This window comes from Agelaius phoeniceus, chromosome 1 (assembly GCF_051311805.1).
Source record: "Agelaius phoeniceus isolate bAgePho1 chromosome 1, bAgePho1.hap1, whole genome shotgun sequence".
Classification (NCBI taxonomy): Eukaryota; Metazoa; Chordata; class Aves; order Passeriformes; family Icteridae; genus Agelaius; species Agelaius phoeniceus.
The window spans coordinates 45,401,575-45,418,625 of NC_135265.1; the positions used below are offsets into that span (position 1 = coordinate 45,401,575).

The following is a 17,051-nucleotide window of genomic DNA, read 5'->3' on the forward strand; positions in this document are numbered from 1 at the left end:
TAGCAATTTACTTAATACCATGCATACACAATTTATGTCAGTATTTTAAATAAATGAGCACTTCTGCTGGAATACAGGAAACTTTATGCGGAGTGCCTGCAAACACTTTCACAGCAGTCATCTTAATATTGGTCCTAACTAGTCGAACACCCAAATCTCTCTGAAACAAAGGCTATCATTAATGTTGCTTGCCAAATTAGAAATATTATGAATAACATAACTCTAGGGGTCAGAACAAAGCAAACTTTTTGTTTTTAAAACTTTCGGTCAGAAGGATTTTTTTTTATTACTGTGCCAATCTTTTTTACTTCCGTAAACTGATTTTTGATTTGTAAAGAGTTCTGAGCATAACCCTGAATTTTCACATGGTCTCTGTAGCTTGGCACAGCTGGAGTGCCTGAAGCAGCAACCTGGCTTTCCTTTGGTTTGTCTCTCTGGAACTGAGTAAATTTTGCTCTGGTTTGTGACTCAGAGAGAGAGTTTAAGTGGGTTTGCCATGGGTGGCTTAAGGGAACATAGGAATTTTTGTTTTCCAATTCTGAATTTAGAATGTGCATTTCTCATATTCATTTCACATCTGCAGAAGTTATTTGAAGCATATAACTTGGATATGTGGAAAGAGGATGAAGATCTCCCATTGAAATTTTGTTTATGTTTTTGTTCTTTTCCTTTTCATTCCAGTGAAATGAAGCAGAAGTTGGATGAAGAGGGTAACAAGTGCAGCATCCTTTCCAAGCAGCAGAAGTTCAATGAGCACTGCTGCATTCGCTGCTGTTCCCCTTTCACATTTCTGATCAACAGCAAGCGACAGTGCCAAGACTGCAAGTACAACATCTGCAAGAGCTGCAGCACTTACCAGAAAAAGGAGAAGGCTTGGATTTGCAGTGTCTGTCAGCAAGCAAGGTAAAAGCCTGTTGTTCAGCAACTTGTATGAGGTAGCTGTGGCCTGACCTGAGCTTTTCTTTGTATTTGTCAGTAGTTAACGCTGGTGGAATAGGACATGAAGTACCTGTTTATGTAGAGGTTGATTCATTCCTGACGTGCCTGGTTTTTGTAGAGGCTAATTTGTTCTGAGAGTGTTTGGTTACCTGTTGCATTTTCCAGGCTTGTTTAGCTGGACTGATGTATCAGCAAGCAGTAACTGGGCATAGCTTGTTCTGGACTGGGATGTCCTGAAACACCTGGGTTACTAATGGAGCCTGAGCACAGATGGTGGTAAGACAGTTAATAGTTTGGCAGCTAATCTCCTTGATGGGTCAGAAATGGAAGGAAGAATATTTGTGAATAGATCATCCAGCTGTGACTGTGTTTTAGAGTGCTTTTCTAAAAGCCAACTTATTGGTGGGGATGCCTTGAGCTTACTTTGGCAGGTACCCAAAGAAAATAGTGGTGCAACCTGTTATAATTCATAACATCTGCTAAAGAATATGCTGCTGGGCTTCTGTTTGCAGAGGGTATCAGGGATTTACTATCTCACCCTTCTGAGGGTAACAGAGCCCCAGCAGTTAAAGATCGCACCAGAAAAACAAAGCACAACAGTTAACAGCAGCAGAGGGCTCATTCCTTGGATGTGACTGTTATAGTCCTTGTCTCCAAGTTCCAAAAGCAGGTGTAGCTGTGGTGACATAGTCCTGACTGACACCCTTTAACTCAGGCAAGAAGGGTGAATGAAGTAACTCAATTCCTTATGGTTTAATTTTGACCACTGGTGACTAAAGCAGCTGAGCATATGTGACAAGAATGGCTGTTTATTCTTTATCTTTCTCTTTAGTGGAGAATGCAGGATGAGGACAAGAGACAAGTCCCTTTGCAATGCTTTATGATACTCCTATGCTCACCAAAGCCATACTATTCCCTCTTGTTTCCCATTAACACCCACTTGAAATCATGGAATCATTAGGCTGGAAGAGACCTTCAAGATCATCAAGTCCAACTCATGCCCTAACACCTCAAGTAAACCATGGCACCAAGTGCTACATTCAATATTTTTGTGAACACATCCAGGGAAGATGACTCCACCACCTCCCTGGGCAGACAATTCCAGTACTTTATCACTCTTTCCATAAAAAAAATTTTCCTAATATCCAACCTGTATTTCCCTTGGCGCAGCTTAAGGCTGTGTCCTCTTTTCTGTCAGTTGCTACCTGGAGAAAGAGACCAACCCCCACCTGACTATAGCCACCTTTCAGGAGGTTGTAGAGAGTCATAAGGTCACCTCTGAGTCTCTTTTTCTCCAGGCTAAGCACCCCCAGCTCCCTCAACTGTTCCTCACAGGGTTTGTGTTCCCAGCCCCTCACCAGCCTTGTTGCCCTCCTCTGGACGCATTCAAGCATCTCAACGTCTTTCCCAAACTGAGGGCCAGAACTGGGCACAGCACTCAAGGTGCAGCCCCACCAATGCCAAGTACAGGGGAAGGATGACCTCTGTGCTCCTGCTGGCCACACTATTCCCAATACAGGCCAGGATGCCCTAAGCTTTCCTACAAGATCTATGAATTAAGTTTGTGCGCTTTGACACAGGTCCTTAAAATCATAGAGATCCCAGACAATGCCAATTTCCAAATGTCAGTCTTCGAAGGCAAAGGTGGTTGTGTTCTTTGGGGCACCTGATCCTTCTCTGCTTTTTACCCTGGAAAACCTACAGAAACCCCCTTTTTCCTGGTGAGGAGGCAGATGACTGACAGGAGGATCTTTTCCAGCAACACAGAGAGCCAGTACTTGTTTCTGCTTTAGCCATTCAACCATTTCATATAGCACCTCTTTATTCCATTTATCCTGCGTTCACCCATATGGGCAGCAGCACAGCAGCCAGGTTTGTGGATGCTGATGAACTGCACTTAAAATACCTTTTGCTGACTCCACAGAAAATGTCTCAGAAGAATTTAATTTCAGAAGAAAAATCTGTAGCTATATCATAAAAATTCTATTTTGGACCCTTGAAGTCATGGCCTTGCCTGTAACTCAGTTATAAACGTTTTCTTTATTTATGAGACCTGAGACACAGCTTGAGTTATTTTTCAGTGAATAAATTAACTAACACTGTTGTTCATCATTTTATCTTCTGGTTTATTGGACTGTGCTACTTACAAATCCCTGTAGGTAGAGGGGGGCTAGTATTCCTCAGAGGCTGCTGGTGTATTTTGATTTGGTGGGGGCTTTTTTTTTTTTTTTTGCTGGGGGGGGGGGGGGGGGCATAACTTTTTGGGTTTTAACTCTCGGCCAGTATTTCTTCCAGGGTAAAGCACAACAGTATTTTTGAGTTCCTCTCATCTTCTCAGTGACTTATCCATCAGGTGGGCTCTGTTCTCCTGCCTCTCCCCAGCTCCTCTGCTTGTGTCTTTTATTTTTAGGTTTGATAAGGCAGCACAGGTAGTGGAGGTGGTTCTTGGTTTAGCTGTTATTTGCCCACTTATCTTACTGCACAATAGAAAATGAGCTCTAGTGGGATAGAAATATCTGAAGACCATGTTCTACACTCAAGAAAAGCTGACATGGTGAATTAGTCTTTCAAGGCTTGACCCCAGTGGAGATATTTGTTCTGTTGATCTTCATCTTCCAAGGCAGACATCTACATTAGCATTGAGCAGAGAGCAAAAATTCAGGTCACCGTTTGAAACATAGAACATTTGTAGAAATTCAGTCAAAAAAGTTAGTCTCTGCTTCTTCCAAAAGTAGAAAACTCACCAATAAGCCAGTGAAAACTTTGGTGTTTGAATTCCTTTAAAGCACATCTTCTGTTGCTATACATCTTTTAAAAGTTAGAAAGTGGGTTTGGTATGGAATCTCAGGCTCAAAAATATCTTTACAGCAATTTCTGAATTAATCTTGTGAAGAATGGGAGAACCTTACTTAAATTTCCCAATTTCCCAGATTTAGCACACATTCTGCAACTGTTTTTTGATTTAAATTTGTCTCTGAATACTATTATTAATGTTCTCAGGGGCTTCACCTCTTATGTCTATCTTTTTAGTCCGTAAGTACTCTTTGATCAAATTGTATAATACTAATTTCAAGTTTTTGATCTCTGTCTAGTTCAGTTACGATTCTTGCGAAGCCTTGTCCAATGTCTCCTTGTTAGACATCTGTCAGACAATGCATTTAGGCAGCTTGACGAGGTCTGTACTTTTTAAGTCCTCTTGGCTAAGTTGATTCCAGGCACAGTTTCTTTGCCCAGTGGATGAATGCTTTTGATGCCAGACACAAAGGTTCTTTGCTCATTTAGTAGGAAAAAGGTATGCTTTATATGTGTCTGAGACCACTCATCTGTTCTCCAAGGAGCCATATCCCAGACCACCCTGCTTGTGGTATTCTGCTTTCTACACTTTCAACACTTGTAGTAATAAAAATATTTTTTTTTAAAAGCACAATCCATCAAAATGCATATTTTTGCAGATTTTTTAAACTAATCATGTTTTACTCCTGGACTGATTAGTATGAGTATATAGTGTCCAATCCAAAATAAGGTGTACTAACATCTGGCTGTCCACCAGCCTTTCATGACTATCATGCATGAATTCCCTTGCACTATTTGTTCACTTCTTCTGGTCTCACCATCTGTATGTCAAAAGATTTCTGTCTCTGTTGTGAGTGGGATCATGGGCACCTAATCCTTTCATGCGTTCACATCCATCTGTCCTGTGATTTTCTCACTTGTTCTCAAAACTCTTGCTCAGGTGGTGAGAGTTCATCACTTAGTAGACTCCTGCTTTGCTTTCTTGAGTCAGGCCATGGGTGAGAGGGTCTGCAGGAAGTCATTATTCTGCTTTGTAAGAGCTGCTTTGTTGGTGGTGGTCCTTTGCTAGTAACAGTTAATAAGAGACAGAGACCCAGACACTGGTCCTTTTCTCCTTTATGTCATTAACTAGTGAAAAGCACAGTCATGCTGCACATACTCAGACTTTCTGCAGTCAAAGTAGTGTTTTGGGTGGCTCAAACTGAGTCTCAAAAGTTATCATACTAGTTGCTTGCAGCACAGATTTATTTGAATGTTTAAGAGAATTACTCTTTTTTTTTAACTTTAGTTTTTGTACACCCTATATAACTGCTACTTTTAAAAAGAAGAAAGCAAAGGTATAGCAATTACCTTCATCAGCTCTTCAATACAGAGTTATTGTTGAATGTTCCTTACATTTTATTTTGAGTTTTTTGGGGTGCCTTGTTGAATATAACCAGACTGTAACAATTTGCATCGGTAGAAAATGTAATTGTCTTACTGGAATTTGATAATTAGTTAGGCTACTTAGATATGCATTAAGGTTTTTGATGCACATCAGAATGAGATTTGAGAAAATGCAATGAGGTTTAGTCTACCTGCAGTACCCAGTACATTTTTCTACAACTAGCATGAATTGGGATTAACACTAAAGTGAAAATGGAGCAATGCTTCTGATAAAATGAAAATTGCAACAGAAAATAAAAGTCTAGACTCACTTAGCAGGCAGAACACTTTTCAAATAAAAAGGAGCTTCGCCAGCCTCAGGAGCAGTCCTAAATAAAACCTTTATATTGCATATGGGTTTTTTTGGAGGACTCTATAAAACAATGTAATGTGTTTTAATGTTAGCAGAACAAAGCATGTATTTGTGGAAACATGATAAAGTTGAAGTTAGCCTGCCAAAAGGTACATCTTTTCTGCTTAGCTGATGCAAGTTTTAGTGTAAAACTATTTACAGTCTCTTCAGGAAAAAAAAGAAAAAAAGCACAAAATTTGAGAAAACTTTGATACTGTACTTGAGGAAAAGTAATACTTCTAGTTAATAACTGAACTTTGTATTTGTTTGCCAGTGCATTTGGCTGTAACAAAAACAGCCAGGACTTAGTTGTGGAAAACTGATGAAGCTATAATGCTGCTTAGCAATTTTGTTTTGCTTTGAAGCAGGCTCAGCCATCTGGTAAAAGGAAGCCAAAATGTATTTTAGGTAGTCTGCCTCAGCCACAGCTTGGAGCTTTGTGTATAGTTTTGTGACAGTTGCTATTTCTGCTCTTTGAGGTCCCTGTCTGACATTAGTGAGAACTTCTACAGAACTTGGAAGCTGTGATATTGTCAAGTCAATGCCAGGAAATGTGTTTTTGCTTCTGAGATCATAGATTTGTATAGGAACATTCACTTGCTCTGTGGCATAGCACAGAAGAGAAAGTCTTAGTTCTACCATGGGCATGTTGTCTTCATTTGACCCATATGGGGGTCTTGTTTTGCTTTTTTGAAAGCTCTCTGAATGATCCCATTCATATTGTACTTAAGGGGTTTACTAAATTTAAGTAAATTGCAGTGAAAATTATTCTTCTCAGCTGTATTTACTTGTAAAAATTGATGCAATTCCTTCCAAAAATGCATGCTGCTCTATGCAAATTTTTTCTTCCTCCTTGTCCTGCCATTGTCTCTCTGTTTTGTATCTTGTTGCTTGACCTCCTTGTCCTTACCACACTTTAGCATCACAGTGGATCATAAATACCATATCCTTTTTCTCACTGTACCTTTGAAGAGCAAGGACAAGAGCTTTGATTATGCACAGGGGCCAAGAACAGTCTTTGGTTTATTCAGTTGTTCCCTAACTGGAGGAGGAGAGAGAGAAATGTGCAAACTGGTTGCTTTGACAGGTTGATCTCTGCTGGGTTTTTTGCTACACTGATCTGTCTTAATTATTTTGAAGTATGCACTGTGAAGAATTTAGTTTCTGCTAGACAGAATAAAGCTGAACTTGCATAACATACAGCAGACTGCAATGCTGCACTTAGCTTTAAGAAGAGTATCTAAAGATGGAATTGAAGAGGAAAGTAGGAAAGAGAGGTCTATTACAACAGCTAAATACAAGAGCTGATTAGGCAATCTTTTCTAGCTTTAAGTAGCCTTGGAAGTGAACATGTATCTGGGTGCATGGAGGACTAATCAGTGTTTTAGAAACTCTGGATCCCAGTTTTAGCTGTCAAGTGACCTTGGGGAAACTTCCATGTGTCAGGTTTCCCCCTATGCAGAATGGATTTGATGACCCTGTGCTCTTGGAGGTTAGTGGTTAGGAAGTTAAATGCTCTGGTTGTAAAGTGCTAAGTATATTAATGTACTGTTCTTAGAGAAGTTTTGCTGCAGTCAGCGTGCCTGTACCTTTCTGGTTTTCAGTTGCACAGAAAGGTAATGCTTGGATTCTTCTGGGGAATGAATGAGAGTAGAATATCATGGCTTTATGTTCAGTGTTAATATATAAATGCTTGCCTGTGTTTGGCTTCACCTATCTTCAGCAAGTCATGGTAAGAAAGGCTATTAAACATTTTCCCTAGTAGTAATAAATATTACATAAATAGTGTGCAAAAATATTGGGACTGCTAACCTGGGAGGAGCTGGATATTGAAAGGATGTAACACAGTTTTTCTGCATAGTACGAAGCCTACAAATTATAGGTTGGACTTACTTAGCCTTTCAGTTTTGCAAAAGCTGAAGGAGTCTCAGTGAGGGTGACAAATTAAAAGCTAATTAAAATTGCACAAGATTCTTTAAGAATGGGCACTTAATGTCATGTGGGAATATCATGCCTTACAGTAGCTGAGATGGAAAATACAAAGTATCAAGCACAGCTTATGGAAGAACTTCCGTTGTGTCAGTTCTGCAACTGGAACTTCCTGTGCTGTTCATCATAAAATGTATGTAATAAAGCAGGAAGCCATGGTGTGGTTCACACTCTGGAGGTAGCTCTAAGCAGAGCAGAGTGCCATTTCACACAGACATAGTGCTGAACATTTTTTTATTATCACTAATGAAAAATTGCTACCTGGTTTGATGTATGTTTGTTTCAGCATTTGGTGAGTCTCCATGCTTTCTTCTGTTGTATTTGTGCAACCACCAAGATTTAACAGTTTGCCGTGGTTAGCAAAGGGGTTTTTTTCTTGGTGAGAAAATTGCAAAACCTCTGGACTTGTAGCCACTGGCAGTGAATGGCAGTAATAAATGTGTCTTTCCTCTAGCTAGTGCAGTTTGCAGTATTACTATCCTAAAATGTTCTTGTGTTGCCAAAGAAGTGAGAATTTAATTTGTCATTTTAAAAAAGATTGACCCCATCAATAAATAAGTTACTCTATGTTCTTATTGTTCAGGCCCAGCTTTCACATGAAATAGATACTGAAGCACTGCTTAAGTGTCTCCAATAAGTATCTATGAGATTCTTACTGGAGATATGAGATCCTACATTCACATGTTCCATCCTGCTTCTGCAACTTGAGAAAAGGAAGGTGGAAAAAGCAATTGTGCCTGACAAAGATGAGGTTTTATGAACTTGTGTGCTGAATTAAGTGTTTGGGTTTATTGTACTTTTTTTGTAGTAGCATATCTTTTCTGCATTGAGGTTTTTGTGAAGTCTTCTTTCAGATAAGCCATGCATGAATCTGGCTGGAGAGTTAATTACTCTTCTTATATCTTCCACTCTCAGCTTTCGAAGTATGACCCTAGATTTGTGGATCATGAAATAAATGGAAATGGTTACCTGTTACGTATTCTGGAACTGTGTTTCATGCATTTTCCTCTTTTACACCCCACCTGCATTTTTGCTAGAGCTGTCCGTGTAAACATCTTGTCCATTTTAGCCCAGTAGCTAACAGCCATCTCTTTCATTTATCTTGTTTTCACAAGCAGGATCATGTTAACATAGTGGAAAAGCCATCTCTGTCCTAAAGCCATCTTTTAGTTTCCACCCCCATTTGTTTCAAGTTGTTTTATCCTTTTTTTTTTTTAAATTTATTTTTGCAGAAACAGCTTCAAAAAATGAGGATTGAATTTTGACATCGTTCCTACACAAAAATTGCCTAAAACCAGAACCCTTTTGTTTGCAGAAGTTGTGAACTCTTTGAAAGTGATGTTTGATCATAGCAAAAGAAAGCTTTTGTTTTCAGATTAGTATTGGATTTTTAGTGCACTTGGGATTTACTTTGATAAATTGTTTTCATCAGAAAGGTGCTATAGTAAAAATGAAAATTCTTCACAGTAACTGGAAAATCATGAGGGCCAACATAAAAATAATCATCACACATATGTCTTCCATTCTCCTCATACCCCCACATTCCCCACCAAAATATTTGAAACTTATGTACCTTTCTGGGAATCGGCATGCTGTGGCTTTACAGCTTGATTTTTGTCTCTAGATGTTAGAAGCCAACAAGGAGTTGATAACACTCTTTTGAAGAAGTTTTGTTAGTCTCTTTTTTCAAGGGCTGTTCTGTGATGGAGTGGCCAGAGCCTTCCTGCGTTCCTGAATGAACACTTTAGCTTTGGGAAGGAATCTTTGTAAGGTCATGAGATGGGTGCAGCTGCTGGATCTATAATACTGCCTGTCCTGATCTTTTTGATTTGAAATGCAATAGCTCTAAAGTTTGCTGTTGTAATTTGGCAAGTGATGTCTCTGGGCAATGTGTGGGAGTCAGGTGCCCATACTGGTTCATTTTTGTTTCATCTCTGTTTCTGTCCATTGATGTGAAGATTTGTGGGGTGCTTCTCCAGGCCTCAGATTGAAAGAGCCTTCCTTCTATTCTTATTAAGGCCCCAAGAGATAATTAATATTGAATGAAAATTTGTTCATCTAATTAGGAAATACTGTTTCCCATGATCCTACGCACTCTGAGGTTGTATGTGAGAATAATAGCATAATGGAGACGTCATGGTTCACATTGTTCTCAATTTGCTGATGACAGATTTGCTTTGTGTTCATGTTTTTTCCTGGCTGCCAATGTAGGGGCTTGTAGAATAGTGCCTGGAGTATGGAAACTTGAATAAATGTTTGTGAAATAGAGTAAACACGTATAAAGAATGGTAGAAATTGCATCAGGAATCACAGTTGTAATCTTGTCTCTGATGCGTTTGCAGGACTTCATAACCTGGGGGGTTTCTTGAGCTCTCTGTATCTCAGGTAGTTGCAACTGTCAAAAGCACTTTCAAACTCTGGCAAGATAAAAAGTGAATTAATATCTCTAAGCAGCCAGAAAAACATGATGATGACTTGTCCCAGTCCTGCAAACTCACCAGTAGCCAGGCCTGTTTGTAATGACAGAGCATACCTTTGATCAAACATGCTTTTGGAGACTGTTCCAAGGGGAAAAGATTGTAGAGTGCTGTACTGAGAAGTGTGAATGCAGCTCTGCTGTGAGCTACATCTGGAATGACCCTGCCTCCTGTGCTTCAGAAATTCTGAGCCATTCATTTTCAGGGGGGAAGTAGTTCTCTTATATGTTCTAAAAAACCCACATTAAAACTGGTGCCTTTCGGTCTTTGGCATTGTGGCCTATCACAAAATACCTTCTTGTGTTTTGCATCTAGGATCCCAGGGCAGTTAGATGTAGGGGAATTTAAAGCTAATATTTTGGAACATGTCTGTACCAACATTGCTTCCTGAAACTCCTCTGAGTATAGACCACTCACACAGAAAACATACTTAACTAGTGTCTTTGTTAGTCACATAGTGTGGCAACAGGGGTTATTCTTCTCATTGTGGAATTATAATTAGAGGTTGAATATTCTTGACAGACACCAGCTTTCAAAGCAATCTTACATAGGGTTTGGGTAGAGAGGGTTGGTTTTGAGACGTGTGAAAGCATACTTTACTGAGTCCATTCTGTGCAGTACATTTCAATACAGTATTTTCTACTTTTAAAGTGTTGCAGTTGCTACCAAAGAAGGTGGCTCTGGCAAGAGAAACAGCAACAGAGTAGAGTGAAAGAAGATTGACAGGAAAAGTAGAAGGAGGAGGGTGGGAGAAATAGTACAACTGTAGTTTGAAAAATTAGTCATGTAACGTGTCATTGTAATTCCCAACTGGCAATTAAACAGCACATATCTGCATAAAGGATTAGTAACACTAGAGGGTAATGTTCAGGAACCTGAACAGCACTTCCAGTATGTAATTTGCAAATGGTTTGATGGATACCTGCCTCACACACTCCATAAGCTACCACATTCCAGTGCTTAACATAATTTGCAAACACAGACTTCCAGCTTTATAGGTAGCTGGCTATAACCTTACAATATGTTGCATTAATAAACTTAAGGGAAAAAACAATGGGACAGCCAGCTGGAAAAATTACACTGTTTATTCTTCCTCAGGTCAGGGTTCTGTGCCAGCTGCCAGGGCTGTAGTGACTGGGGCTCCAGCAAGTTCCTCTCTGGTGATAAGAGAGGTCCACGGTGAAACAGGGCAAGTGATTCACAGCAGGTTCTGCAGGGCTTGCAAAGGCAGCAAGTGAGAACCTGAGAAAAATGCAGAGGTAAATTCAAAACAATGCACATTGAGTTTTCTGTAGCAATACTACTTTTGTGATACCTTTTTTTTTTTGTGACAGCTCACTTTTGATAGGATTAATGGATGCCAAGTAAGCTTCTCAGGTGATCAGCATGGACTAGCTACAATAACAGCATCTAGAGTAATCTGGATGTGAAAAGCATTGAGGAAGGAGTTTTGGGACAGAAACACTCTTTGATCTCAGACAGCCAGGACTTCAGCCTTGCAGGCTTTATCTAAATCTGCTGACTTTCAAAGGGATACAGAGCATTGTGCTAAATGAGCATATATATCATCTCTGGAAGGTTTGCTACAATTTTGGCAGTGTCCTTCCCACAGCTGCCGTTGCTCAGATGCACCAGTTACTGATATTAGAGCATCATGTGAGAAAATTACTGCCTCGAAATTCTGAAGGTCAGCTTTCCTTCAGATGATCTCTGTCTAAAGGCAGCTGTGTTACACTTTGCATGTCCCAGGTCCTTTGTAGTGAAATATAATAGATGATGATGGTAATTCCTTTCTGTTTAAGTGTAGAATTTCTTGGGAAAGCACCTCCTCTAAGTTCTGCTCAAGTTCCAGGCACAGAACAGCTGATGGGTGCTACCAGAATGTAAATACAGACCAGCACTGCTTCTGAGCTCTCTTATATTACAAAACAGTGTGGTTTAGCCTTTTCATGGGCTTTGTTAGCTCCTATCACACAAAGATTCTGCTTCACTCAGTTCACATGTACCACTCCAGTTATTAAAGGGCACATTGAAAAGTTGCCACTGCAGCATTGCTTAAGCTGAAAAATGTTGTCAGAATTACTTTGCAAAATAAAAAGTGAATGTATGTCTTCTCATTGTTGAAACCAGGCAATGACTTCTGAATTGTGTTGAATCTCATGAGCTGTCTGATATTTGCACAATTTTCATTTAGGTTATGAAGACATCATTGTGGCTTTCGAAATTATTTGGACACTTCCATTTTCCTGGATGGTTGCTGATGCATTCTATGCATTTTCAAATGTCTTTGAATAGTTTATGAAGGGCAGAAGAACTTTAACATAACTTTGATGTATATTTAAAGTAGAAAATTAATACACAGATTCTGCTATGGAGGAAAAGAGTGTTTCTTCCATCTCTCTACATATCTTACATCACAGATATATATGAGGACTTTTAGAGTTTTTTATAGTACTTTTTATAGTACAGGAAGGGAGGAAGTATTTTTATTACTCTGTAGGTGACAGAATTCAGGTGAGGAAGTAGAAGGCGGGCCTGGATTCTGCTTCCTGCTCAGAAGGTGCTCACCATCTGGTGTTGAGTAGGTCACTCTGGCTTTCCCTATTTTGCTCCATTATGAGAGAAATGCAATCCTTACCTTGATAAAGCTCATGTGAACTTTATATACATATATATAGATAGATAGATAGATAGATATAGATATATATAGATTTTTTTTTTTTTAACTTGCTGTCATACAAACCTGGAGCCTGGAGTTTAAATAAAAACCCATGGATGTGACAGGCTCCATATGGGAAATTAGGGTTTTGGAAGGCTCCAGGCTCTGGTAAACTTACTGCATCTTGAATGATGAACAACATATACACCATCCACTTAACTAGGTCAGACATTTTAAAACTTTTCTCCTTCTACATCCTCTATAAGGATCAGTCCAGAGCCTCATGTCATCTATCAGAAGGAGAGTATCTCCAGTCTACTTTTATCTATTGTCCTTATTGTGTGTCTGTGTGTTCTGTGCCTCACTTTTGCCAGAGTTTGCAGAAAGGCTTTTCAAGGCAGAAGAGCATGTTGCTTTGTTTTACACACAAGGTAGGCCCATGTTCAAAAAAGCATCAAGATGGCTCAGATTTTGCTGCCCTGGTTGCTGTAACATGGGAAAACACTGGAATGGTAGGGAAACAGAGCTGGGGTTTCTGTCTTCAGATTAAAAAAATCCCACACTGTAGACTTTTAAAAGCTGGTTCACACTGCAGTGGTGTGTTTTTTCAATGGTCAAGGCAGTGCAATTGAACCTGAGAGAGACCTATGGGAAAAGCAGCCTTTCCTGTCCAAATGATTGTCAAGTGAAATCTGAGGAGAGCTCACTGGAAAATTCCTTAGTGGAGAACACAGCAGATGGGAAATCTTGATCAGAAAAAAACCAAAACATAAAAATAAAGCCTTGCATTTAGCGAAGGGAAACACCTCCTCCGTAGTAGCTGTCTTTAGCTGCTAGATTTCATGGGTTTAATAATTTTTTCAATAGTGAAGCAAAAATCTAAAAACTGTGCTTCTTCTGGTTATCACATAGACATTATCATACATTCTGATTAACAGACTGTTTCAGGCTTGTGTCCAGGGCTGGCTGATTTGATTGAAATTGGACAGCTGATACAATAAACTCTAAAAATTGTCCTATAGTGAGATTTTTCACAAGTAGCCTAGTCCATTGTGATGGGATTTCTTAAATCATAGCAAATCCTGTTCATGAAATCAGATATGGGTGTGCTTACACAAATGGCAACTCCTGGTCTTTCTGGGAAGACCAGCAGATGAAGTTTACAAAAATGCACCTGGAGAGCCAGGCCAGGAATGAGAGCTTAATAAAAGTGAGAATTTAGATTCTATAAGGGAATTATTTTCCTTTTAGCAGGGCTTGTAGATATAGAGTGAGCTAATTTACATTCTACATGTTTCATCCTGTGTATTTCAACTAACTTCCATTGCTATAACATGTATAAGAGAAAACCAGCATGTAACAAACACGATTCTTGTCCTCCATTAGTAAGATCAGGATCATTCTGCAGATGTGCTTTGTGTATTGAGGAAGTTGTTATTTAAGCATTATTGATAGAACCTCCCAAATTCTGTTATTTACATTTTGCAAGAAAAAAGACAGAGAACTCAGACACTATGTGGTGGGAAAGAATTAGCTTAACCAGAGAATGCTTTTAACTGGGACTGTGTATTAGCCAGATTTTCCTTAGTAAGCGGGCAGTTTCTGTTGAGGCAAGCCAGAAAGCATAATTGCCTTGCCATGCTTTTGTGATGGCTTTCTTGTGCTAAAAATGTCTTTTGCCTTTGGTAGCAAAGATTCTGGCAAATCTAAAGAGATCTGGGGTAGGGAACCAGGTGCTAAGTATCTTTATTGCTTCTCTGTGATGTGACTTCTTCTAATTCTGTCAGAACAGCAACATATTGGTTGTTTGGCTCTTTTCCCTATTTGACATATATAAAAGACAAACAGAAAACCATCTTTTTTCCTCATTTAAAATTACTTGCTCTCACTAGCGCACCATCTTCCTAGAGGAGGTAAAATGTTTCTTGGTACCAAAACCCACATAACAAATCCTCAGAGCCCCTACACTGGCACAGTGCTGGTTCCAGAGCACTGGAAGGCTCGCTCCTTTTAGGCACACGTCTCACAGGTCTGTTCTGCTTTTAATTCTAGCTGAATAATTGTCTCCAGATGCTTCTATAGATTCATCTCAATCTGAACACTGCCCTCAGAATAAATGCAGCATTTACAGCCTCGGAGAGTCTGCAGAAAGTAAAATGCTTCTACCATTATCGTTACTGTTGGGATTTATTAGACTGCTGCTTTTATGCCTAATAATTAAAAAACCTGCAGCATCAGGGGATATTGCTTCAGGTCTGAAATAAATTAATTCAAGCTGACATCAAGATTTAAATGAGCTTTGCTTTTTCTTATGACAGGGAGCTGTACCATCTCACTTCTTTTTTTTTTTTTTAATCAAATTGCTAACTTAGTCTGGGTTTGCAATGGAAATTTTTTTTTCCAAGAGATAATAAGCTCCTTCTGTAAGCTGAGTTATCTAGCTTTCTAGTTTTCCAAAAGAATCAATTTTTTGGTTATTTTCCTCCAGTTACTCCTGTTTTCATAAGTTTACAGTGAAAGATCACAAATTAGCGCGTTTTGTGGTTTACATAAAGCGTCTGCAAGATGTCATTTGAGGTTCTTTGTTTTCTTTGATGCCAAGGATTTAGTTGTGTGTAAAAGTACCATGTCCAAATGGCTTTTCTGTGTATTTACAACCTCTTTGGCCTCATTACAAGAAGGACATGAGAAATGTTAATTTAGGATATTTAAAAATCCACAGTGGTGCTGTCAGAGGGAGGAAAAATCACCCTGAAATCAACCTTGCCTTTCAGAGTCAGTGTGCATATATCTAGTGGGATCATATGGTCCTGGTTTAGCTTATATAAATAAATATGAACTATAAATAAATAGTCACTAACATCATCTGTGAAATTTACTTGATGTTATTATGTCAATACTGTTTGTGTTTCCATAATTGAAGTTAAAATGAATTAAATATTTGAAGCAGAGCTCCACCAGAGAGATACTTCACAGGAGATATCCTTCATATTGCTGCTAAGATTAAAAAATACATCTAGGGGGTTGATGTTAATATTCTGAAAATTTTATAAGTATCTTGATTAATTTTAATTTAATCTAATTTTAAAATAATTTCTCTCCATAATATAGCATAATGACAGAACAGAGCAAGCTGTTCAGACTTCCCATTTCACTGAATCACTGAAGCCTTTTGTTACGTAAGGCAAATTTCCTCTTGCCACATGGTTTTTCTGTCATTCTCTATATTGGAAGTTTCTTTTTCAGCAGGGAATTAAGACATAATGTTTCCCTGACAAACTCTTAAAATCCCTTTGCTGTCTCAAAATTACTTCCCCTATACACTTCTGTTCAGCAGAACAGTCTTTTAAAATGCACATTACTCACTGATCTCTTAAAGGGAGTAGATCTCAGTGCTTTCAGGGGCAGACAGCAACTTTAAGCTATCCCTGCTCTGTTCAATATCCACATATTCATCTTGCACTCCCAAACGAACCACAACTTTCCATATGCCACAGAATAGTATGAGTGGGAATGAAAAATATTCTTTAAAAATCTTAAACCTGGGACTGTGAGCCTTATAGGACTGCAGGCTATGATTGATACTGGTTTTAGCGCTTTGTGTAGTACTGCTTTGCAGGTACATACCTTAATGTAGCTGGATCTATTTGAGATGTAAGTTGACCTTTTAGTTTGGTGGGTTTGGGATGACAAATTTGCAGATTTTTATTGTTTTTTTAACTTAAGTTTATTTCTACAGACTCTTGACTGCAATGCTAGATTGAAATAGGCTTAAAATTTAAACCCAAATGTTAAAATTATAGAAGGGGTAAAAAAATGCCTAGATTTTTTGAGACAATTTTGGCAGTTCATTTCCCAGTAAAAATACTAGGAATTTCATCTTGTAAATAGTAGGTCAGGTACTGGGAAAACTCAGAGCAAATGAACACACAAGTGAATGAATGCAAAGAAAAATGTAATGTGCTCTGTTGAGAAATTCCTTTCTCTATGATTCTGTACTTACACTAGATACCTGCTATTTAAAGCTTGAGCCATTTTCCCAGAGACCTTCTATTTGTCATTGGTCTTTGATTATATTTCCTTGGTAACATTTCACTTTTCTGTTTTCCCATTCTCTAGCTTTACATTGAAATACAAGAGCTGGTTATTATTGAGAAAAGATACAGTTCAAGTCAATTTTAGTGCTTCTGATTACTTTTGCCAACATTATATTTATCAGCTAATACAGTATATTTACTCTTTGCATCCGTAGTGATCTAGTTGTCTTTCTTTGCTCTTAATGTTTCTTAAAAACATTTTTAGTATTCTGTAGAATCTTGAGGGCTGCAAAAACAAAATCACTGGGATCAGTTAAATACAATCTAATGCTCTAAGTATCTTAGTGACATAAAGGTGTTAAAAGAGCATTTTAAGGTGC

At 38.7% G+C, this 17,051-nt stretch overlaps 1 protein-coding gene across 6 annotated transcripts in view; it reads left to right on the top strand.

Moving 5' to 3' along the window:
* Positions 1 to 17,051, top strand: part of MYRIP (myosin VIIA and Rab interacting protein) — a 208,362-nt gene that overhangs the window by 92,583 nt on the left and 98,728 nt on the right. For all 6 annotated transcript variants that reach the window (XM_077178005.1, XM_077178002.1, XM_077177997.1 and 3 more), the window contains exon 3: positions 682 to 903. In XM_077178005.1, coding sequence (XP_077034120.1) covers positions 682 to 903 — 222 coding nt within the window. The remainder of the gene's footprint in view (positions 1 to 681; positions 904 to 17,051) is intronic.